Source organism: Hermetia illucens, chromosome 3, assembly GCF_905115235.1.
Source record: "Hermetia illucens chromosome 3, iHerIll2.2.curated.20191125, whole genome shotgun sequence".
Classification (NCBI taxonomy): domain Eukaryota; kingdom Metazoa; phylum Arthropoda; class Insecta; order Diptera; family Stratiomyidae; genus Hermetia; species Hermetia illucens.
The window spans coordinates 110897139-110923183 of NC_051851.1; the positions used below are offsets into that span (position 1 = coordinate 110897139).

At 44.4% G+C, this 26045-nt stretch overlaps 1 protein-coding gene across 1 annotated transcript in view; it reads right to left on the reverse strand.

Annotated features, from left to right (window-relative positions):
* Positions 1-22907, reverse strand: part of LOC119652100 (voltage-dependent calcium channel subunit alpha-2/delta-3-like) — a 184780-nt gene extending 161873 nt beyond the window's left edge. Inside the window, exons 1-4 of the mRNA XM_038056038.1 lie at positions 22818-22907; positions 11132-11758; positions 10897-10994; positions 10724-10839 (exon numbers count right to left, since the gene is read on the reverse strand). Of these exons, the coding sequence (XP_037911966.1) occupies positions 10724-10839; positions 10897-10994; positions 11132-11758; positions 22818-22907 (931 nt within the window). The remainder of the gene's footprint in view (positions 1-10723; positions 10840-10896; positions 10995-11131; positions 11759-22817) is intronic.
* Between the last annotated feature and the right edge of the window lie 3138 nt (positions 22908-26045).

Below are 26045 nucleotides of genomic sequence, written 5' to 3' on the forward strand. Positions count from 1 at the left end.
CCCACTCTACGGGGAACCCAATTAACATGGTGGTAAACCTGGCAAAAGGTGCACTGATTTCTGGCGACTACTGTGCCGTGGTGGCGCTGGATGTCAAAAATGCATTCAACTCGGTCAACTAGAACAAAATTAAAGAGGCGTTGGCTGACATAGGTGTCCTCGGATATTTAGCGAATTTGCAAGAAAACTACCTCTCCGAGAGGACTCTCTGGTATGGGACGGATGAGGGCCCCAAAGAGTACATTGTCACAGCCAGGGTACCACAGGGATCGGTACTTGGTCCCCTGTTGTGGAATATCATGTATAATGGGGTGCTTGCTCTTCCCGTCCCAGAGGGGACTACGATTGTCGGCTTTGCTGATGACCTAATTGTGGTTGTTGCAGCAAAACACCCAGAAGATGTCGAGGTTTACGCAACGGAAGCAGTGAGAGCGGTAAAGTCCTGGCTAGAAAAGGCCGGGCTGATCTTGGCGGACGCGAAAACGGAAATATTTTTAATAACGAACCGCAGGAAAAGTAAGTAACACTGTGAAAGTGGAGGTCGGTGGACATACGGTCGTATCAAAGCCGGCTATCAAATACCTGGGGGTAATAATTTACACCAAATTGAGTTTTAGGGAATACCTAGAGTATGCATACCAAAATGCAGCCAGTGCCACCACGGCACTTGCAAAAATGTTGCCAAATAATGGTGAGCCGAAACATTGTGGAGGCACTTGCAAACTCTCAGAGACGAAAGCAGATGAACTCGGTTTATCCGCTGATGGCTTTGAGGGTTTGCAGTGCTTTTAGGACCACATCAGATGAGGCAGTATTGGTGGTGGTAGGCATGATCCCTGTTGACATTCTCGCTAAAGAAATGAGTGTCCTGTACCATGCGAAACGTATGGAAGGGCATGCAAAGCGTAGAAATGCGGCAAGGTCAGATTCGCATGATCTCTGGCAACGTAGATGGGACGAGTCTACGAAAGGTCGGGGGACGCATAGGGTCAATTCCAACATTAGGGTGTTGCTTGAGCGAAAACATGGGGAGATCAACTACCACATTACCCAGTTTCTCACGGGACACGGTGGTTGCTACAGGCAGTATCTGCACCGCTTTTGGCTGGATGATTCTCCAAATGGTGCCAGATGCGATGGCATACCGGAGGATCCAGAGCATGTGATGTTTCACTGCCCACGATTTGCAATGGGCAAAAGGAGCTTAAACCAAGTGCTGGGCAGGAACGTGATCCCGGAGAGCTTGGTTGCGGAGATGCTAGAGTCCGAGGAGAAGTGGCTTACGGCTTGCTCCGCAATCATCCAACTGCAGGAGGATTGCTGAAGGAACAAAGAAGGAGGAAACCCGCAAATAGGAAATGGACGAGTGCCTAAGGGCAAACCTACCCCCCGAAGTAATGCCTCAATGGTGGTCCCGCGGGGCTGGGGCTGGAAAGACCGCTGTAGTTCCGGCGATCGGGCGGCGGAACTGGGGCGGACGTGTCTTTCTAAGATTTTCCACCTTCGTGTACGCACAAAAAAAAGATATATATATGCGGACTTAGGACCCCATCATTCTCAAAACGAATATATTTAAAAAGCCCACGGACCCTCTTCCCGCCCAACCGGACCGAGGGGCGACCAACCTAAGGATGGGCTGAAAGCAACATCCAAAGGCCCGCATCACAGCGATGATGCGTTTTAACGCAAAGTGCGAAAATGTATTACTACATCCCGATTGTCGCAAACACTTCTGCCAATGACGCGGAGGTTCTACACTACAGAGACATGGATCTTATATCGAAGACAGTGCGGATCAAGACTGAAACCCATTAGGTCAGATTGTTACTGGACAGGACTCTTCGGACTATAGCACAGATTGCAAGGATAACCGCTTTTTGCATCTCCATGTATAGTCCAGCCCTAAGATCGAGTGTTTTCAGCGCTTTATGTAAGTTCTGTGGGACTAATCCCGTCGCTGAAATTACTACTGGGACTACTTCGATCTTTTGTAGTCTCCAAGTCTGCTTCATATTGTCTGCCAAGGGACCGTTGTTCCGGATTTTTTCGTGCTGTTTTTCAACAGTGTTCCGGTCCAACGGTACGACTACATCGATTATAAAGCACGCTCGTTCTTCCTTCAGAACCAGAACTAGATCGGGTCTGTTATGATTAACACTGTGGTCAGTGGCAATAGTGTGATCCCACAGTAGTTTATGACCTCCATGAATGGGTTTCTCTTTCCACATGTCGATCTTCTGTTGGACTGAAGTAACATTCGACATGGGATCCCATTCTCTGCTTCTCAAGTTCAAAGGAGATAATTTATTATCTGCCATGACGGTAGCCTGATGTATTCGGCTAGAGGATTGTTTCTCATAGAAGAACTCACGAAGAGAATGCACTTGATTGTAGTGCAACGTTTTTAAATCAAGTACCCCCCTTCCTCCCTGATGACATGGGATAGTGATCCTCAATTTTTCGGCAGCTCTATTGTGCATGTTGTTGTTTGCAAGAACTACCCTTACCCGTCTATTGACAGATTCTAAATCCGTATTACTCCACTGTATCACACCGAAAGTGCGTAGAAGGACGGGAATGGCGAAGGTGTTGATTGCCATGATTTTATTTTTCCCGTACAGCTCAGTTTTAAGGACAAGATCCAGACGCAGTTCAAATTCCCCCAGCAACTTAGATTTCATAATTGCCACAGCGGGTGTTGTTGCTTACAATATGCCGAGGTATTTATAGACGTCGTCCGAATCCATACCCTCAATTCGGATGTTATTTTGGCTGTATCCTTCGTTGTCGGTGTGTTTTCCCCGAACAATTGTTTTTATGCGACATTTTTTCCAAACCCAACTGCATGCCGATATCCCTGCTGAACTGAATGGTGATGTCCAGCAAGGAACGAAGTTGGTTCTCGTCTTTGGCATACAATTTAATGTCGTCAATGTACATCAAATGATTTAATTTACATTTCGACAATATGCCATGCTTGACCCGGATTTGCTTTCATGCAAAAGATGGGATAGCGGATTCAAAGCCAAACAAAACCACAGTGGGCTTAAAAAGTCGCCTTGGAAAATGTCACGCCTGATTGGTATCTCCCCTGATGTTTGTGAGCTTCGTGCTCCAATTCTTCATCACTGTTCTGAGGAGGAGAACGACATTCGGGTTGATTTTATACAAGCGTAACACTTGTAGTAACCACGAATGTGATATGGAGTCAAAGGTTGATTTATAATCGATGTAGGCTGTCGAGATATTTCGTTTCTGATGGACAGCCTGCTTTACAGCTACCGTATCGATTATAAGCTGTTCTTTGCAGTCTCGGGAGTCTTTTGCGTATCCTTTTTGCTCCTCAGCTATCAATTTATGAACATCAACATCACGTTTTGAGATGTTCGCCCACAAAACTGAGGTGAAGACCTTGTAGATGGTAGGAAGACAAGTAATTGGTCGACATTTTGAAGGGCAAGAGACACCCTGTTCCTTGGGGATGAGGAAAGTTATCCCCTTGGTGAAAAATGATGGAACTAAATCAGGATCGGCAATCATCTGATTAAATTGATTTGCCAATATCCTGTGAGTGCTCTTGAACCGCTTCAGCCAGAAGTTGGGAATCTTGTCAACTCCGGGCGCCTTCCAGTTACCTGCCTTGTCAAGGGCTGCTTCAACGTTGACTTCAGTTACGTCAGGCATGGTCATTTCGGGGAGGGCCTCGCATGAACGCATAAGGTGTGGGAACCACGCTGCTTCTAAAATGCAACGGCTGGATTCGCTCCAAACACTTCTCCAGAAGTCTACTGCCTGATCCAGATCGGGGTTACTTTCCCTATCTGAGTTGGTGAGATTTTTGTAGAATCCCCGTTGGTTCTGGAAGAACAAGGTGTTGTCTGTCCTTCGCTGAAAGCTTTTCTGATACCTACGGATGCGATTGGAGCATACCGCAAGTTTCTGCTTCAGCATGTTTTTCGTTGCATGGTAGTACATTCGCAGTTTGCTCCTTTCTACTAAATTTCGTATCAATAGCAGTAACCGTTAGTGAGGGAGCGGGTGGCGTAGACAGACAGGCAGACTGATGTACATACAGACAGGGAGGGGTTTTGAACCACACCTTAAAAAGAAATCAAAATATTCACCTTCATTTATTTTTCCACTACCTAGGGTGGGATGTTAAAATACAATTAGAACCGTGATTTGCCTATTAGTCTTTTCATTATGTCCAAAGTCGTATTCTGCGCTGGTCGATTTTTCAATATTGTTATGCTTTTTCTCGGGAAAGTCGAGAAGTTAAGCTTATAATAGTTATTTGCGAGGTTTGTAGTGTGCTGAACTATGTATGTGAGTAAAAACATTGATTTCATTTTGCATACACATCTTCGTTTCTTAATAATGGCAAATAAACAGGAAATGGGCAAAAAGGAGATATTGAGGTAAAATAAAGGATGTGTGGCGCAGCGTGGTAAACAGCTTTTTTTTTTATAAATTTGTTTCGAATGTTGTTAATTCTACTGACGGATGCCACCACCGGTGTTCTCTGTAGCGGAATAGGAGTTGATTTTCAAAATGAAAAATAATTGAATTTATGAAATGAATAGTGACAATTGATTTCTCAATTAAGTAAAGAGAGAGTTAAAAATTTGTGAAGTTTTCGTTAGCTTTATATTTTAAATTATGAAATTAAAATAAAGTTTTTAAGATCGACTTTTCGCCAAATGGTAAACATTGGATTTCATGCAGTGAAGACGACCAAATTGTTATTTACAATTGCGAGAAAGGGACTCAGTCGCGAACAGTGATTTCGAAGAAATACAGGGTTGACTTCATTTCACGCACGGCAACAACACAGTTGTTGACGGTCCGAGCTGTCAAAGTGCGACCGGCAGACATTTTCGTTGCCCCTGCTGGTGCTGATGTGTCTGCAATTTTTGGAGAAGCCTACTACCTTCCCGGTGACATTTGGATTTTTGTTTTCCGTCCAATTCGTGCGTCAAATCTGGTGTGTCGACAGTGGCGACGAGAGCATGAACTAGGTGCGGCTGTCCGGTTGTCGGCATCATATAATTTCATAGCAAATTGACTGCAGCCAGTTCGGCAAGACCAACTCAACAACCAACTGACTTCAACGACGTCGCCGCAGGGAGCCGGAGCCGCTGTCAAGGATCAATCACATGCTTATGAGCCCCAACCTCAAGAAAGAAAAAGCTGCCACTGCAAGGCACCGAAGGAAAAATTAAAGTTTTCTGTATTTATTATTATTATCCTAGTTATTAGTATTACTTCATTTTTTTATAAAAATAATTGTAAACCGCCGCAAGAGACATCATCTACACGCTTCTAGAAATTCATCGGTTGAGTTCCGCTCTTGTGGCGAGTATCTTTTCATTTTGGTCTGCGCATCCGCTTCGGGGTGCATCGTTGGTGTCTTCATTTCGCTCGTGCGGACATTGGTGGGTACGGCTTGATGATGAAGTAACATCCAGCGAAGAAATCTTCACTACCTTGAAACAACAATTCAAGTGGGAGGAATTCGGGAAAGAATATATCCTAAGATATGAGTCCAAGAAAAGTTTACGGTGGTTCTCGAACAGCACAACGCGACTGACAGTGGAATCAACGCTGAAGTTGGCCGTAGGAAAAGTTCGGATTGCATGTGTTGTTTACCAGCTAAGAGAACAGATCTCTCCAAAGAGGAGTTTCAAATGCCTGGTGGTATGGACAAGCGACATCGACCGGTCCGATCGATGTCGAAGGTGTGGGGAGAAAGAACATATTGCGAAGAAGTGTAATAGGGAGCCCAAATACATTTCGTGCGAAGAAAACGAAGAATCGGATAACCGGCATATTGTCGGAAGTGGTAAATCCCCGGAATTTAGGAAGGCGTTAATTACAGTGAAAAAATGAGGATAATAGAAATAAACCTTAATCGTTGCAACGTCGGACAGGATTTGCATGTGCAGACCACTTACGAATCTGCGATGGAGATTGCCATCATAAGCGAACCGTACAGTTAAGTCCTTGAGGGTTTTACCTGAGCACTTGTCTCGAAGACTTAATCCCACGGTCTTCTTAGGACACGGATTGATTTTGTGACCACAATCAGAGCCCCGCTGTGACAAGCAACAACGGTACCAGTCTATACCAAGTGCATGGCTTAGCATTCACACTGGTGGATGCAAGACCTACCTAAATCTCTACCGAACTAAGGAGTACAGCACCTGTGGTGAAACGCAACACCACGACGAGGCCCGAAGGTCTCTTCTCGCTTGAGCATAGCCAACAACCTCCATGAAGCTCCCACTAGGGGGCCAACCGCAAATAACCGAGCTGTACTCACATACAACGGGAGTTCACCCGAAGTATGAGAGTCCAGGAGCTATTTCGGTTCCCATGGTACCAGTACACCCCTGGTGAGGTTTCGTGAACAATTTGCCACTTCAGATGAGTCCCCGTGCAGACTCGGGTCCGATCGCCCTGATTAGGCTTTTGGAGCATTCGCCTACTGCATCACGGCCGGCAAGCCAAAGTACGGCGTCTCCCGGTGCCATCACTATAGAGGTTCTCCTCGGCCACTTGGTTTTGGTTTGGCCGACAGGTTGTACAGCAGAGTGTTCAAATTATCATCCAATACGATCGCTGTTCCATTACATGAAGATTTTTGAATACATTCTCGACAACCGTATTCGCGAAATCGTTCAAATAACTGTGAATCAAGACGGGTTTTTTCAAGAACTGCTACCCATGGGAAAACACTGTAAGAAACATTGTCCTTCTTATATTGCTTTTTCTGGAGCTTGAGAAAGCGTTTGACCGTGTGTCACATGAACTCATCTGGTATGATCAGCGGCAACAACTAGTACCGCTTCGTGTCTCAGTCGGAGTTCATCAAAGAAGTGCCCTTTGACCACTCTTCTTTGTTCCCGATATGAACATTGCCACACGGGACACCTAACGTCCAGCACCCTATTATGCAGATGTTCTCTTAACATCTAATAGTAGTAGGGTAACTTGTTCCAAAATGGAATGATCACCTTAAGCAATACGATATCATATTAACTGAATTTTTGACTACCGACCCGAGTAAAACAGGTAACCACTGTGAGTGGCGTCACCTGCCCCGAACTGAGCGATTTAAATATATCGAGTCAATACTATCAGCCAATGGAGAACTGTTTTATAAAATTGCTTCACGCTGTGGCGCAGCGGGGTTAACTACATTCGAAATTTATTTCGAATGTTGTTAATCCGAGCGGATAGATGACGCCGCCGGCGCTCTCCGTGGTATTTTAGAATCACGAGAGGGGAGAGCCAGCGGTGAAAAAGTTCCGTTGGTTAGAGACAAAGGGACCGCATGGAAAACCAACCGGTTTCTTCTGCTCCAGCCGTCGTGCAGAGTGCACGTGTCGTGATTCAACTGATTTCGACTAAGAAAAAAAAATAATAAAGTGAAGTTTATTCGAAGATGATACCGATAAGTATAAATTATTCTGAGCAAGCATTTACACGTATTTTCGGGTGCGATAGTGTCGTCCCAGTAAGATCTACAATTGTTCAAAACAAGGTCTCGTTAGAGCTAATTGCAACAATTGGTACTTCTGCGTTACTCGTCGCTGGACCCTTCGAATTCTTAGAGGGAAGACGCACGGCACAACATAACAAATCAGCGAGGAAAAGCTGCACCCACGGCCCGAGCTGTCAAAATGCCACCGGCCGACATTTTCATTGCCCCTTCCTCGAATTCGTGGCCCTACCTAACGGCCTTGCACGCTGGTGTGTGATATTTGCATATTCTTTCTCCACAAATCCGGAGTGTCGTTGGCGGCGACGAAAGAACGAGATAGGAGCATCATATAATTTCACAGCAAACTGACTTCAGCCGGTTCGGCCAGACAAACTCAACAACCAGCTGACATCGACGACGTCACCGCAGGGAGCCAGAGCCGCCGTCAAGGATCCATCGTATGTTTAAAAGAAAAATTCAAGTTTTAAGTATCTATTGTTATTATTTGAATTATTATTTTTCCGAGTTATTATTTTGTTTACATACAATAGAATAAAAGTTAAACCGCTGCAAGAGACGGCATCGACATTGTTTGTGGAATTTTTCATTGGTGGATTTCCGCTCTTGTGGCGAGTTATTTTGTTTTTGTTCTTTTCGGTCTGCGTATCAAGCGTCCGCTTGGGGGTGAGTCTTGGCTTGCGTAGGACGTTTTCATGGCAATCCATCCTGGCAGATGTCAGCTTCCCCATATTAGGCGCAGACTTCTTGTGTCAATAAGGGTTGCTGGTGGACTTGCAAAACAAGTCTCCTATAGATTTCACGGCCAACCTTAATTCGTCGAGCCAAATGGCATCTCACCCAAGTAACAATCTTTCCGTTCTTTTAGAAGACGTTATCGACTCTCGTGTTCGGGCACTTCTCCAAAAGTTCAGCCAGATTACTACCGAATGTAGTCTCTCCAAACCAGTGAAGCACAATGTGCAGCACCACATTATCACTACTGGTTCCCCGATCTTCTCGACGGTGCGTCCTCTACCACCCCTGAAACTGGCTATTGCACGGAAAGAATTTGAGCAATTTGTTCAACAGGGAATCTGTAGATTTTCAAACAGGTGGTCTTCCCCACTTTATATGGTCCCTAAGCCAAACGGTGATTGGCCCCCGGTGCGGATTACAGAAGGCTAAATGCACAGACTGTTCCTGACCGATATCCAATTCCGCTCATCCAAGACTTTGCGCATCATTTCGCAAACTGCCGCATCTTTTCGACCTTGGATGTAATCAAGGCCTGCAGAAGACATTGCAAAGACGGCAATATGCACACAAAGGTGAAATTTTGCGGCCACTTCATTTCCCCTGACGGAATACACCCCGACCCAGACAAGCTGCAAACGATTCAAGCTTCCCGCGTCCGAAAACCGTGAAGGATTTGCGGAGGTTATTGGGCATGCTACACTTCTATCGTCGTTTCCTCCCCAAGGCCGCCCAACACCAGTCCGTTTTGAACGCGTACTTGTCTGGACCCAAAACAAAGGACACACGAGAGATTGTGTGGTCTGAAGATAAATCCCGACAGCAACTGGCTGATGTTACACTCTTGGCATTTTCCCGACAAGATGCACCCCTAGCCGTTTTTCTTGAGGCCTCTGACATCGCAGGGGGGGCTCCCAACTGTTCCGGTCTTCGACAAGAGATCGGGTCTCACAGAGTGGGGATTGCTATGTCTGCTGAGGGACAATCTTCGACGCATCAAAGCGACACCTGCCACCCGACACTCGTCCGCACCAGCCTGTGCGCCCAGGGCACTGAACACGTGCACGCACGTCCTAGTCAGGACGGATGCCGTCCGCAAGCCGCTGCAGCCTCCATATGAAGGCCCGTACCGTGTTCTCGAGCGGGGAGAGCATTTCTTCCAGCTCGAGATCGGAGGGCACAAAAAGGCGGCCTTCTTATCTAGGCTGAAGCCCGTGTGCGCCTCAAAGCAACGTCGCGTTCGCTTCGCGGACTGATGGGGAACGTAGTTCCGGGTTCAGTCGCTGAAACCCCTAGGTTTCATCTGCGGGCGGGGTGATGTGGCGCAGCGGGGTTAACAACAATCGGAATTTATTTCGAATGTTGTTAATCCGAGCGAATAGATGACGCCGCCGGCGCTCTCCGCGGTTTTTTAGGACTCGCCACGAGAGGGGAGAGCCAGCGGTGAAAAATTCCGTTGATTGGAGACAAAGGGACCGCAACCGGTCTCTTCTACTTCTGCCGTCGTGGAGAGTGCACGTGTCGTGGTTTAACAGATTTCGACTAAGAAAAAAAATTATAAAGTGAATTTTATTCGAGGATAATCCCGATAAGTAGAAATCTTTCTGAGCAAGCATTTACACCTACTTTTGAGTGCGATAGTGTCGTCCCAGTAAGATCTACAATTGTTCAAAACAAGGTTTCATTAGAGTTGATTGCGACAATTGGTACTTCCGCGTTACTCATCGCTGAACCCTTCGAATTCTTAGAGGAAAGATGCACGACAACAACACAACAAATCACAGTTTGATTTAAACGTATTAGCATAACCTGGATGAAGTAGCGTTCCACAGCTAGTATTCTTTGTGATCGATGTATCAACGAATGCCTCATATCGAAAGTTTACCGCAGTGTCGTCCGTCCTGTCGCCCCTTATGGCTCTAAGTGTTGTTAGCCGACTACAAAAGACAATGAAAGGGGTCTCGCGGTAATGGAGTCGAAGTGCGTTGGACGAGTGTCGTAACATGACATGATCACATCAGAAATGAGAATATTCGAAATCGAGGGTTGCACCCATTGTGAAAAAATTGGGACAGAGGTGTCTTCGATGGTATGGTCATGTAACCCGTTGCAACAAGAATTCACTTATCAAGATTGGTCTGAACATCGAAGTCGATGGAAAACAACTAAAAGGCCAGCGAAACAACGGCGCCTTGATACGATGGATGGGAATTTGAAAGTCTCGCGACTGCATCCAGATCAGGCGTTTGACAGAGAAAATCGCGCAACCGATTAACGGTTGTTAACGGGACAAAGAAAAAGTCACGTGATATCTAGTCTCGTTGCCCTTGATTCTTTGGTACTTTGCATATATGTAGATACATATATTAGCATTACAGCTACAATTCTTCGATCATGTACATTTACGAAAAGGAGCACTGAGAATCAGGTATGATATTAGAAGCACTTAAGCTAAGTGCTTTGTTTATTGATTAAAGAGCTTACCATTACTTCTCGAGTGACGAATCTCTTGATGTGAGACTAATTCATGACTACCATATTTGTCAGGAAGCGCAAGAGCCAGAGCAAATGGAGTACCCTCTATAGGACCATAAAAGTATCTATAAACGAAAGAGATTAGATAAAATATAATATTAGAAGCATTTTTTCCAACTCACTTTAACGTTCTACTCGCTACTCTTTTCATGCTGTCGAAGTGAGTTAAAACCCTGAGTTCGGTTTCTCCCCTATGTTGTTGAATCATTTCATAACGCATCTGAAAAATATTTGGTAAGTTAGTAAATATTTCCATTAAATTTATGGATAACCTCTATCATAGATTAACATATTAAATTGAGAACTGTGAGTGTATGTTAGTAGAAAATCATATTTTGTCATAGTTGACGCACTTACGTCATGCAACAGGTTTTTGTTCTCTTCCAGTAAATCGGGATCATCCTGAAATTCAGTGTCTGGTAGTTCTATCTCGGTGATGTCTCCTGACGAATACTTTGGTTTCAATTGATCAATATACTGTCCATTATCACTTAATGGTCTTAAATCAGGATGATAAAGAACTCTTCCATTATTGTCTATTATGAAAGAATATCCATTTACTCCTAATTTGTATTGAGGTATCATTTTCTGAATTTCCTCAATCGGCACATCGGTTCCAACCACACCTAATATGTTTGCGACACGAATTGAATAATTCCTCCGATCAAAAACGGGCGTTGAAACTGTTGTAACAAGACGTCTCTTATTATTATTTTCTTGCCCTAATCCGCTAGACATCCCGGCCATAAAAACAGGGCTCCAGTGAATAGGATGGTCTTGTTGGTACATGACCATAGGACGAGCCATTACGAGCGCATACTCGATAACTTTCTCTCGAGCGTCTTCAAGGGAGTTGATTTGGACAAAGTAGCCTTTGTTTGTACAAGCCATATCATAAAGATTGCTTTTACTGCTGGAGTCTCGTCCAATAAGATATGTAAAAATTCGAACCGGTCTGTGAGGCCAGTTGTAGTGTTTAATGACCTGAAAGATGCAAGATTGTTCTATATGATATATGAATTTGCATTTAGGTGGGAATCGAGGAAATATTCACATGCGTCAATTACGTCTTTCTAACTATAAAAATTACAAGATGGCCTAAACTCTTAATGCGCCGTAAAACGACGGAAAAGCTGATCGAAATTGCATTAGCATAATAGATAGATGATAGATTTAATTTAATAAGGACCAAGTATCGGACCGAGAGAAGTATGGACATTTTCCGAACGCTACCGAAAGCACCAGAAGTTAATGAGGAAGAAGAAAAACTATCTGTTATTAAAATATGTTGAAAGTTAATACTAACTGCCGTTAGCAATACGTACATAAACTTCCGGTTAATTATAAAAATAGGTGGCTAATAGAGATCTAGTTATACACGTGCAGGTTCATAAATATCGGAGACGTCTTCAATTAGTTGGTTTTCTCTTATGTTGAAAGGGAGGAAAACTCACATAGACGGAAGGTAGTCATTTGAGGTAAAATGGCTTCGGAGCTGTCTACAGGGATACTTTGAATACTTTACTATTGCTTCTAGACGACAGAGTCTTTGCGTAAGCATTTTTAGACAATTTGTTTATAGTAATTATTACCAACAGCATGAGCACATACACAGCACGGCACCACTATGAAGATACCAAAGTGGACTTTTATCGACACACCAACCACTGTTAAGACTGCCCTGAAAGGCGAAGTCACTAAGATTTATGCCGTCGAATAGACAAGTTTCAACTCATACTGGCTTGCGCAAATTTTTGTGAAAAAAGACCTGACACGACTAAAGCGACATTTTTGCTGCTCTTTAAGAATGTTGACACAAAATCGTGGTATTTTCAACTATATGTAACGAATGTGAGAAAAAGAAATAACTTTGCAGTTCAGGAAGTTGTCTGGCTTCGAATGAAGATATTTCAGAAAAATCTTATTCAACGAAGAATCGGTACACTCTCTGCTTGTGGGTGATGTTCTTCTATTCGTAAAAAAAAAGCAAAAATCTGTGGCGTGACAGACCTTGTCTAACGTTTGTTCAAGCCTTTTCAACTTTTGATTACTTTTATTATAGTTTGGTATAATTTTCTCGTCGATTATTTTATTTTGTTTGCCTTATTTTTTATTGACGATTGTAATCCGCCATTTGCTTTGAATGAAATCCTTTTTAAGGTTTTGTGTGAAACAGAACCTTATTAGAATCGATTCGGTATCTGTCTGTCTGACTGTAACACCCGATTTATTCAGAAACGACAGCACCGACTGTCACGAAAATTGGTAAGAGTGTATATTCCCCTTACATACAGCAAGTGGCGCCATTTTGTGTTAAGTTTAGGGGGAGGTTCCCCATAGATGTGAATGGAGGGTGCAACATTTTTTTTCATATAATGTAGCCATGTGGGGTATCAAATGAAAGGGCTCAATTACTTTTCGAAACTGGTTCCACATTTCATATTGGGTGAAACATAGGGGAGTGAGCGCTCAAAATATGACCCTCAAAAAGTCGAACAGGTCTCGTTCTCAGAACCTATCCAACCGACACATTTAGAAATTTACCCGGCAACCCCCACAGAAGTGCAAGTGCAAGTCCCTCACAGAAGTACAAAATTTGGCGCGGCTGTAAGGGATAACATAATGCGTAATTTGGTCATTTGAAGGATTTGAAGAAAATCCAACTATTATTAACAAAGTTATAGGGGGTGAAACATTGTTTTGTGAATTTCGTGCATTCTACAACCTGTATGACGTCATCATCACATATCAATTCATCAACATCACAACGAAATGAGTTCTTATGAATGGGTTCGCAAAGAATTATTTTGTTTTAGTTTTTTAGTCATTTGTATATGAATATCAATTATTCCAAACAGACATGTGTATATGTAGGTATATAGTATATGCGCGCTAATGAAGTTTGCGGGTAGTGTCTAATTCAGATAGATATATTTGTACATTAAACCGACCGCATTTTTTTTTTTTTTTTGTGCGTACACGGAGGTGGAAAATCTTAGAAAGACACGTCCGCCGCAGCTCCGCCGACCGAACGGCGGAACAACAGCGGGCGCGTGTGGGATTCACACCCACTAAAAACCACCCCCGGTCTCATCCAGCCGCAGCCCCGCGGGACCACCATTGAGGTATTACTTCGCGGGGTAGGTTTGCCCTTAGGCACTCATCCTTCTCCTATTTGCAGCTTTCCTCCTTCTTTGTTCTTTCAGCGACTCCTCCTGCATTTGGATGATTGCAGGAGCTAACCGCAAGCCACTTCTCCTCGGACTCCAGCATCTCAGTAACCAAGCTCTCCGGGGTCCCGCTCCTGCCCAGCACCTGTTTAAGCTCCTTCTCTCCATCGCAAATCGTGGGGCAGTTGAAACATCACATGCTCTGGATCCTCCGGTATGCCATCGCATCTGGGACAGTTCGGAAAATCATCCAACCCAAAGCGTTGCAGATACTGCCTGTAGCAACCACCGTGTCCCGTGAGGAACTGGGTAATGTGGTAGTTTGGTCTCCCCATTGTTTTCGCTCAAGCCACACCCTAATGTTGGGAATGAGCCTGTGCGTCCACCGACCTTTCGCAGACTCGTCCCATCTGCGTTGCCAAGAGATCAAGCGGCTCTGACCTTGCCGCATTTCTACGCTGTGCATGCCTCTCCATTGTCTTGCATTGTCCAGGACACCCATTTCTTTGGCCAGAATGTCAACCGGGATCATGCCTGCCACCACCAATACTGCCTCATCTGAGTGGTTCTAAAAGCACTGCAAACCCTCAAGCCATCCGCCGGGTAAACCGAGTTCACCTGCTTCCGTCTCTGGGAGCCTGCAAGCGCCTCTGCTCACACAGGCGACGAGTAGAGCAGGATGGAGCGCACCACTTCGGCTAGCACCAACCTCCGGCAATGTTTTCGGCCCACCAATATTTGGCAACATTTTTGCAAGTGCCGTGGTGGCACTGGCTGTCTTTTGGCATGCATACTCTAGGTGCTCCCTAAAACTCAATTTGGTGTAAATTATTACCCCAGGTATTTGATAGCCCGCTTTGATACGACCGTATGTCCACCGACTTCCCACTTTTACAGTATTATTTTTCCTGCGTTTCGTTATCAAGACCGCTTCCGTTTTCGCGTTCGCCAAGGTCAGCCCGGCCTTTTCTAGCCAGGACTTTACCGCTCTCGCTGCTTCCGTTGCGTAAACCTCGACATCTTCTGGGTGTGCTTTTGCTGCAACACACACAGCTAGGTCATCAGCAAAGCCGACATCGAGTCCCTCTGGGACGGGAAGAGCAAGCACCCCATTATACATGATATTCCACAACAGGGGACCAAGTACCGATCCCTGTGGTACCCCGGCTGTGACATGTACTCTTTGAGGCCCTCATCCGTCCCGTACCAGAGAGTCCTCCTGAGAGGTAGTTTTCCACCAAATTCGCTAAGTATCCGGGGACACCTATGTCAGCCAACGCCCCTTCTATTCCAGTTGGCCGAGTTGAATGCGTTTTTGACATCCAATGCCACCACGGCACAGCAGCCCGCCAGAAATCAGTGCACCTTTTGCCAGGTTTACCACCATGGCCAATTGCGTCCACCGTAGAGTGGGCGCGTCGGGAAACCAAACTGGCGTTCCGACAAACCATTGCTGGCTTCGACGATGGGCAGGAGTCTGTTGTAGATGACTCTCTCCATCATCTTCCTCATTGATCCAACAGGCAGATAGGACAATACGACGCTGGGTTTCCAGGTTGCTTGCCAGGCTTCGGAAGTAACACCAACTTTTGCTTTTTCCACTGGGCAGGGAATATTCATTCTTTTAGGCACGCCTCGAAGGTGTTGGCGAAAAAGGTCGGGCCTAGTCTTCACTGCCAGTTTCAAAGCTCGGTTGGGATGCCATCCAAACCTGGGGCCTTGTTGTCACCGAACCTACCACATATTTCCCGCAGCTCCTCCACAGTTACAGGCGGTATTATGCCGTCATTTGGCTGGGACGAAAAACTTGCCTTCCCCTATTTTCATGGTGAGGGGAACAGACGTGGTAACAATATGTTTCAGGAGGCGCGGACAGGTCACCTGGGGTGATTTCCGCAGCCTTTTCATCACCACTCTGTAAGCCTCGCCCCAAGGGTTTTATGTCAGCATGGTCGCACAGCTGTTTGAAGCAGTTCTTTTTGCTCCTCCGAATGGCTTCCTTTAGGCGGCCACGCAATTGCTTGTGTGCCTCCTCTCGACCGTCGCCACCGGGTTTTCCCCTGAGCCTCTGGCAAAGCCTCCTTGCCCGAAAACATGCGGCTCGCAAACTTGCGATTTCATTGTTCCACCAGTAGTTGGATTGCCTACTGGGGAGCAATCGCCTTCTGGGCATAGTAGCATCGCATGCTTCCGTCACCCATCGAGTGATCTGGGTGGCTTTCTCTCCAGCCGTACCATTCAGGGATATGTCGGATTTGAGCACCGCGGAAAACGTGTCCCCTCGAACGCTTTCACTGTCCAGCCAAGCATACCACCCGGCATTTTGCGAAAACTCTTTTTCGAGCTCGATCCGCCCTTGATCTCTATGCAGATTGCCTGGTGGTCGCTGTGAGTATAGTCCTCACTGACATGCCAAGCGATTCTACTGGCTAAAGTGGCACTCACGTATGTCAGGTCCACTATAGACCCCAGGCCCCTTCCCCGGAAACAGAAGACAGAAGACCCAAGATTCGCCAGTACCACGTCCAGCTCCGCGAATGCTTCGAGGAGAACACGTCCCCTCACATTAGTTATCCGGCTGCCCCATTCAAGAGCCCACGCATTGAAATCGCCTCCTATTATGACCGGCCAACGTCCTCTTACATCCAAAACAAGAGCAGCAAGCATCCGCTCATACTCGACGAATGTAGCGCTGGGTGGAGCATAGCAGCTGTAGATGTGGATGCTCTTCACCTTCGCTCTGATGAAGCCCTCCTCCGGGTGCTCCATTATTTCCTGGAAGGCTTGTTCTCCACAAGTCCACAGCGCTGCTTGGCCCGTTTGGTCCCTGACCCAAACGCTACCACCGTGGTTTCGGTATGGTTCACTTAGTATGGCCACATCGATGTTTTTCTCGCGGATGGTTTGCGCGAGTAGACCCTCTGCCGCCTCGCAGTGGTTGAGGTTGATTTGTATTAACCTCATCTGCGATTTGTGCTAAGAGCACTCCTGAATTCCGGGCACCTGCTGCTGCCTGCAATGTGCCGATGGTCCACACCCTCCTTTCCTTTGCATAGTAGACAATTTGGGTCAGCTCCGCAGTCCTTGCTGATGTGGCCTTCCACTCCGCATCTCCTGCATTGCTTTGACCTGTCATTTGGGTTAGTGCATGACTTCGCAATGTGACCAAAGCCAAGGCATCTAAAGCACCGTTTTAACGCCACCTGTTCGTGCGTTCTCCACTGGTAGGCTGATGATGGCGGTTTGTGTTCCCCCATAGGCTTTCCTTAGCGTTTTCACCGCTGACTCTTGTAGTCCGGCAAGATCGAACTGTTTCTCCAACGCTTCGCGAACCTCCTCCTTCGTCGTAATTTCATCTATATCTTTGCAGATTATAGTGATCTCCGGCCTGCTAGCTCTTATGTCGGCTTCCTGCCTTAAAGTCTTCCCGATTTGGCTTAAGAATTTGTCCGCGGTTACACCCTTGGATTTCTTAAGTTCCAACATAAGATCTCCCTTCTGCGACCGTCTAATACGGCTGACGTTGTCTCCCAAATTGGTGAGTTCGGGGTCTGCCTTCACTTTCCTGAGAATGTCGGCGTATGACCCTTCGCCTCGTTTGGAAATGAAAATCACCTCCGGTCTAATCTTCCTCCGATAATTTCTTTTCCGCGGTTCTACCTTCCTCCAAGCTTCCGCATCCGCCTTTGAAGGTTCGATCCCTTTTCTCGAGGTAGCCACTGCAGTATTTTCTCTGGTAGCTTCAGACGTACTTTTCATGAACTCCGCCTTTTTGGGAGTTGAGTCCTTTCTTCTTTTCGGGGTTTGCTGGACTATTGAGTCATTCAGCTTCTCGCGCAGCCTCTTCCCCGGTTTCTCCCCTTTTGTGCTTTGAACCGGCGTTACTTGAGTTGCCTGGTTCACTTTTCCAATCGGCGACTTCTCTACTCCGTACGTCAAACGAATGCCTCTTATCATGACCCTTATATTTTGGTGAATGTTCCTGCGCTCCTTTATAAACTCACACAGCTCCATGATCTTTTTACCGAGGGCAGTAAAGGCAGCTCCAGACTAATTATTGCCCAAAACATCGCTCGAGTGAATTGGCGTCAGCGATTCTTCCTCATCGAAGACTCCCGCTATACGCTTCCCACTGGGAGTAGCGTTCGTGGGGGCTTGTGTCCGTGTGGGAGGGGATCTGCGAAAAATCGAGCTCCTTCTGAACGGATCCATCACTGGAGCCAGTTCAAGTTCCTCCCGTACGCTTGTAACATTAGATGCCACAGTAGCCAAGGTTTCCACACTGAGGCACTGCGATCGTTGGATATCGACGGCCGGGAGCCCGCTTGCTCACTCCCAAAAACCGCCGGCACTGGGTTTCCGAAGCCCTGCACCGTAACTTCATTCTTCTTCTGCTCCTCCATGTTTGGTTTTATTTCTGGGTATCCTTCCCATAGCCAATTTTTATCCACGGGTGGGCGTTTACTTCCCACCTACCCGGCCTGCGCATAAACATGCCCATACACGCACATCTCCGGATGCGTGCATGTGCATGGCCATGACACATTCGCCGAGCATTCCCTTATCCGCACGAAGGGACGCGCCTGATGGGAGATTTGGCAACTCCACACAGGCCAACTCCACACCGACCGTATTTAATATGCGTACTATATATGTACATATGTATGCTTTTGTGCACGAAGTAGATCGGAAATATGGGTATGAATTTGTATACATACATATATGTATACAATATTCGGAAATAAGCAGTTTGTGTGTTTAGGGTGAGCATAATGCCTATATCTGTAATATGTACGTACATCTTGTAGTTTGGAAAAATATGAAGGAATATGTTAGATTTGTAGCCATATACGGATAGAAAAATGTGTGTTGATGTTTTTTACATAAGATGATCACAAAATCGTTATACTCGAAACACGAGCTTCGGTATTCTGACTTGTTTCTTTCTTTTCGTAGATAGGCGTGCATTTATTGTATTCTGATGAGTTTGCACATAATCCTTGTCTAATTTTCTGTATAACACCCGGCAGGACTTTTCAGTAACAGACATGTTATTCATGGTTAAGTAGATGCTGAGATAGGTGCGAGTCTAAAGCCCGCGCCGAATGAAACCTTATGTTTATGGGAGTATTGGGAAGAGGTACAATTCGTTACAATTTTCCCTTTTTAAACGCGCCAGCAAATTTTCCCCTCAACCCATGCGGTTGAAACATCTAATTTTTATTAAGGTAATATATAAAACAAAATTCTTTTAAAAGCAATTCAATGTTTGTCTGCTCGTCTTGCCGTCCGTTTGTTTGCTCGTCTGCCCCCCCCCCCTGCCCCTCGTCTGTCTGTCCATCAGTCACTAGCAATTTACTTGGAAACGGCTGAAATTATAGTCATAAAATTTGGTGAGAATGTTTGCTCTATGGTTCACAAAGAGTAACTTACTTTTGTATTAAGTTTAAGGGGAGGAAAGCGAAAGGAGGTAAACATTTTTTTCAATTATTTCTATTAAAAATGTTAGACACCAACTTGACGTAAGAAAGTTCTCGTTCTCTGAATCTGCCCAAACGGATAATCGGAGAAAAGTCACAAAGATTCCGATTTGTTCCAATAAAATAAATAATGGTATATTACTATAGTTTAGAAATTTATCGAAAAGACTCCCTTAAATTTATTCCCAAGTATACGAACAGTATAAAAAGTAATAGTGCTGGGAAATATCACTCTTTTCGGAGAGTCAACTCATTTCGACTCACTCATGTTGTGAAGTCGACTCAAAAGGGTGCCACAAAAGAGTCAGCGTTATTTTCATTTGCCCTGTAGCACTATGAGCAAAATCTCGCATTGAAAACTATAACAAGTCGGGAAACCGGAAGCTGGACGCTTAAGATATGAACGGTTTTCTGTATTTCTTTTATGAAGGTATTTGAGTGTGCATTTGTCCCATTAGAACCTAGTCCGTAATATACGCATTTATTATGTAGGCGACTTTCTATTGATATTGACATTCAAAGTCTTGAATTTGAACGACAACTTTGACCTATTATAACTTTGTTAGTAATAGTGTGATTTCCATCAAACTCGATAGGATCATGCTCTATATTATTATAGAGCTCTACAGCTCTATATTATTATACTATTATTAACTGTATTTCAACAGATATTGGTATGTAGGGTATTTCTTAGCCTAGGCATCCAGCCTCTTGCTTTTTTTTCAGACTTTTCGGTTGGGTGCGTTAGAGAAATGATCACTTTCAACCACCCGTACTGCCCACCCATCCAACAAAGAAACTAAGACCGACTTCAAAAAGTATTAGCCGAGACCTTTCATTTGATACCCCACATGACTATATTTGGTGAAAAAAAATTACACCCCCTTTTGACATGTATGGGATGAGCGTTTGTGAGTCTTCCCACCAAACTTGGTATCAATCGCTACAACAGTCTCCGAGAAAAATGCGTGTAACGGACAGACAGATAGGTCGCGGAAAAATTGCAGCGGGCATGCGATGACTCTATGTTTCAGTGAAGCGCTTTGTGAGACGAAATCCCAATTTCTGGTGGAATTCAGATATTAAGAAATATCGGAAAACTGCCTCTGAGCAAAAAGATGCTCTCAGCGCAGAAGAAATCAAACTGAATTCGTTGAGCTAGACATGCAATACAAAATCAGGAGGAAAAAATTGCAAGTAGCTATCAAGAAGAGCAAATCCGAACATTTCAAGCGGATGTGTACTGAAGTTGATGTTGATCAATGGGGTGGCGCCTGCAGGTCGGTAATGTCATCACTGAAAGGCAGATCAACCGTCGATACAATCAATATGGTAGCTAATCTGGCTCGCGCTACAATACAAGATGACAAATGCTGCGCAGTGGTGGCACTCGATGTAAAAAATGCGTTCAACACGGCAAAGTGGACGAAAATCGTAGAGGTTCGAACCAAACTAAAGACTCCGAAGTACATTGTACGCATCGTTGTTGCATTTCTTCTAGGAAGAAGATTATACTGCGATCCGGACGAGGGACTAAAATTATTCCCGATGACGTGCGGGGTACCACAGGGGTCTGTCTTAGTTCTGTTACTGTGGTTAATTATGTAAGGTGTGACAACGGGCGCGCAAATGAAGCGATATGGGAGATCAATTCCTGTTTGAAAAGGTCCGATCTATCACTTGTTGAAAATAAAACGAAACTAGTGCTAATCAGCAAAAGAAGGAAAGACACAACCGTGAAAATTAAAGTTGGTGGACAAACAATTTACTTCCAAGACTCGCTTAAATACTTGAGAGTAATGATTGACAAAAGACTCAACTTTAAAAAACACATTGGATGCGCTGCAACTAAAGCATCTTCCATCGCTGTAACGATCTCGAGGATACTACCGAACATTGGTGTACCAAGACAAAGTCGACATCATCTTATTTCAAGGGTAGTTAGTTTCGTGATACTCTACGCAGTTCCAGTGTGGGCAACTGTTCTGGAACACAAATCAAACTGCGGAAAACTAGGAATGGCGTACCGATTAAGTGCAGTCTTCGATATCCCTTGACCGCAGTGCATCGGTGGTGGACAACTTGGCCACCTTATTTAAGCGAAGTATCACCTTACCGGATCGACCGGAGCGATCCGGATAGCTCAGTGGTTAGAGCACTGGGTTGTCATACGGAAGGCCGCGGTTCAAATCTCGCTGGGGGCAGTGGGATTTGTATCGTGACTTGACGTCGGATACCAGTCGACTCAGCTGTGAATGAGTACCTGAGTCAAACCAGGGTAATAATCTCGGGCGAGCGCAATGTTGACCACATTGCCTCCTACAGTGTTCTGTAGTGTACCGTTACGGTCTTGAATGAAGTGCTCTAACACACTTCAAGGCCCTGATCCAATATGGATTGTTGCGCCAACGATTATTATTATTATTATTATCTCCTTACCGAGAACACCAGAAACCATCCAAAAATTAACTGAAGGCAGAACTTTGGACGACAAAACCCGTGATTACACCCACCGCATATGTTCAAGGTGCGCGACAGCAGGAGGTGCTCCAGCACCAAAAAAGGGATCCATTCAAAAGAAGCTCGTCAACTATGTGATCTACACTAATGCCAAAAACGATAAAAGATAAGGTACAGGCGTACAGGAGCGTATAAAAGGAGTAACCGTGTCGGGGCTTATAGAGAGCAGAATCCCGATCCGGAGGAATTACCCTTCACCCAGCCTGAGGTAAAAATATTTGAGCTGTCCGAGTTTATCAAGGATAAGTACAACGTGCACCAAGCTATAAAGAATATGGTGAGGGTTATTAGAGTCCTCTATAATAAATCGCAGATAGAGGAAAAGAATACTAAGGATACGTCGAACCCCTGCTGTGCGAACAGGTCACAAGTCGTACAACCGTACTACAATCGAATCACGGCGACATAAATGACTACGTGAAAAAGAGGGGGATTCTCTAAATAAGAAGAGTGCCTAAGAGAAAAAAAGGCGGACAGGATAATCTGAAAACCAGCACCAATAGTTCAGAAGGATGAAAGCATACAGCGAATGTAGGAAAGTTGACCAGCGTTGCAAAGCTGAAGAAGAGCGAAAACGAAGGATGGACTTACCAGCAAAAATGCGAAAGGAAAAGCAAAAGTGCGAACTCGTCCAGATGCGATTGTTGTCTCCATTGAGGGCAATCTGTCCTACTCGGAGATACTCAGAAAAGTCAAAGCTAATTCCGACCTAAAAGATCTGAGTGAAAATGTGAACAGAATCCGAAGAACCCAGAAAGGGGATCTCATGTTCGAGCTGAAAAGATCCAGCGCAGACAAAACTGAAAAATTTCGCACTCAGATGAAAAACTCACTTGGGGAGAATGCGTGCCCACAAACATGAGAACTACATACAATGTAAGGATCTCGATGAAGTGACATCAAAAGGAGAAAGTATGCACCAGCAGCATTGATCGATGCAGAAGGTGTTAGGAAAATAGCCATATTGCCAGAAAGTGTAATGCAATGTCTATTGTGCGAGGTGAGAGCGGGTATTGCTGGAAATGGTAAATGTCCGGAATTTAGGAGGCGCTCACTGCAATGAGAAAATGAGGTTTATTCAAATAAACCTCAATCATTGCAGAGTCGCTCAGGATTTACTTGAGCAGACCACGTTCGAATCTGAGGTGGGAATTTCCATCATAAGTGAACCGTATAGAAACCGTCACGGTGGCATATGGGTCACAGATTCGACTGGTTGAGCTGTAGGCTTGCGGTCGACAGGCCATACAATGTAGTGCAAGTCAAGCAGCCAGTGGTGGTGTGGTGGTAAGTGGTATATATGTATACAGCTGCTATGCCCCACCAAGCCTGACACTGTCTGAATTCGAGGAACTGCCTGATAATCTTGTTCTCGACACAAGGAAACGAAGTGCATAGACATAGTTTTGACTAAAGAAGGTGTTGTGAACACTTTTCAGAAAGGGGGTTCAGGTTCGGTTGTAGACCTGACCTTTGTCAGCCCTGCGCTGGCACGTGATATGTCCTGGTGCGTCAGCGAACGCTACACCCACAGCAATCAACAGGCGATCTTCTTTGAAACATGTGTCCAACCACTGGACAAAGACCCATCATGCTCGAAACGGAGAAAGGATTTCAGACTGGTCTCAAAAACTTTGAATGAGCCGACCTTCATAGAGGTTGTGGTTATATCAACCTGATAACGCAGGCGCCTCTACGGAAAGAGCCGTCCCTGTAGCCCAATGCTTGTAACGCGTCCATGCCTAAGAGGTGCTCATTCCCCAGTAGAAAAACAAACTAATATATTAGTCTACATACGGAATATTAACTAGTCATTTTTTGAGTTTTTTCTTTTGTTTCTCGCCCTCAGCAAGGGTTTTTTTATTCTTTTTCGTTCATTCTTTTTGCACTATATCCAACAGACCGTACCTAACGTTCTTAAAAGGAACGAAACGCAACAACTCCTTTTACCCCTTCCTATTTACATTTTATTTGAGATTTCGCAGAATTCTTCAGCATCTCAAGGGAATGACAATGATACAGAGATTGTATATATTGATTGAACGATAGCAATGACGGGAGAAACCTGTATATAATGATAGTCTTAGTTATTTGCACCTTAGAACTTTTTTACATAAGAAATTAAAATTGGCGGATCACAAAAAAAAATAATCCTTGGAATTTAGAATTGGGTCCCTAAGAAATTCAATGAGCTACACATATTATTAATTCCAAAATAGGAAAAGTATAAATACAGACATTTATTTTTAAAAGTTATATGATGAGCTGGAATGCCGCTTCTTGTGGAAAACTATTAATTTGCACTGCAAGAGCCGGTAATTTGCATACATATATTTCTAAGTATCCACTTTACCTTTAATTTATCTCTGCAGTGTATTACAATCTGCTCGTGAAACTAAACTATTATATTATGCGTTTCCATATTTTTCTATTAATTCCATACTTCCTCATATGAAACAACACCACATAAATTTATTCTGCAAAATGAACCTTTACTATTTCACCGTGAATGTTCTCAACGAACTAGTTTATTGGATATTTTCTCGGATGAAAGTGTTCACTCAGGGAGGAATATCAACAAATATTCTGTACTCATGACAAGAATTCTTCTGACACACAGTTTTATAACTTTACTCCCTTTTAACATTCGACAGACGACTTTATTATGAATATATTACGTATGTAGGTTGCTCTGGGATTATTATCTTTAATGTGGCGGCGGCTTCATTGACCCATTAGACGTCATGCAACTCTATATTTCGCATAAAATGATCGCTTCGATAAACAAACGTGCACGATATAAGGTTGCCCTGTAAATATACCTACCTAAACCCTACTTTATTACTAATAGTTTTTGTAGGTCAAATTTTTGTTTTTCCTGTGAATTTACAGCATTCCAAGAAATCATACAGAAAATATTTTTATATCTTTAATGATATGCCAATGCCTGAGATGCGAAGAGCCCATATGTACACATGTTGGGGAAAAAGAAATGTCGTATTTGTGATCGAAATTTGACGCTTTATTTAACATACTTAGAATTATCCGATTTTAAATCAAATATGCGCCATTTTGTTCGCAAACGTGTTGCCATTTAGAAGGCAACTTCATTATTCCTCCCTTATAACCCCCGCCCCCCTCCTTATTTGCAAAAAACTCAGACAACCAGACTGAACAAATGGGAGAAATACCATTTCTGGACATCAAAATAATTAGAAACGGAGAAGTCTTCGAGTTCGGTTTATTCAGAAAGCCCACAGCCATCTATCGGGCCATTCCTTGCAGCTATTTCCATTTATACTAGCATAAATTCGCGGTTTTCTATAGCATGATACATAGAATGCTAACATCCCCCTAAACATATCAAGATATATTAAAGAACTGGCTTATATAACGGATACAGCACCGACAATATAGACGAAATAATAAGAAAGAAATAAGGTATCAAAAGAAACAATTGAGGTTGTAGCTTAGCATCAACGACAAGACAACAACGAGATCGAGCATTACATGCACCTCGTTGTGGCCCACAGTCAGTAATACACTTAAAGAATTTAAAATAGAGGCTGTCCCAATAAGCAGACATACGCAACTTAAAACTCGGTTTAGAAGCGTAAAGGATCCGAAATCTAAGGAGGAAGAGAGCGGGATCTATAATATCAGCTGCCCGGAATGCATCAGTATATATAGGCCAGACGAAGCGGTTGGTAAAAATACAATTCCAAGAACATACCAAAGAAGCGGAACCAACGGCAAAAAACCCATTACGGCATATCAAGTCTGCAGTCGCAAACCTACGCCAGGTTGTACACCGACATGGCCAAATGTTCATCTAGCTTATTCCAAAAACGGTGCTAATAGCATAGTTGCCTAAAACTGGGACATTGTTTGCACCATCAAAAGGTGCAAGGGAATCAATAGAGGTGCGCGCAGCATCACATTACCTGTTGAAAAAAGTGATATTACAAAGAATATAACCTTTCATTACCCTAACCGTATATATGATGTAATATCATCAACATTAAATACTAACACTAGGTAGCCGACTAGACGAGCTAGAGTGATTTACCCTGCATTTATAACATTTACAATGCACGGCAG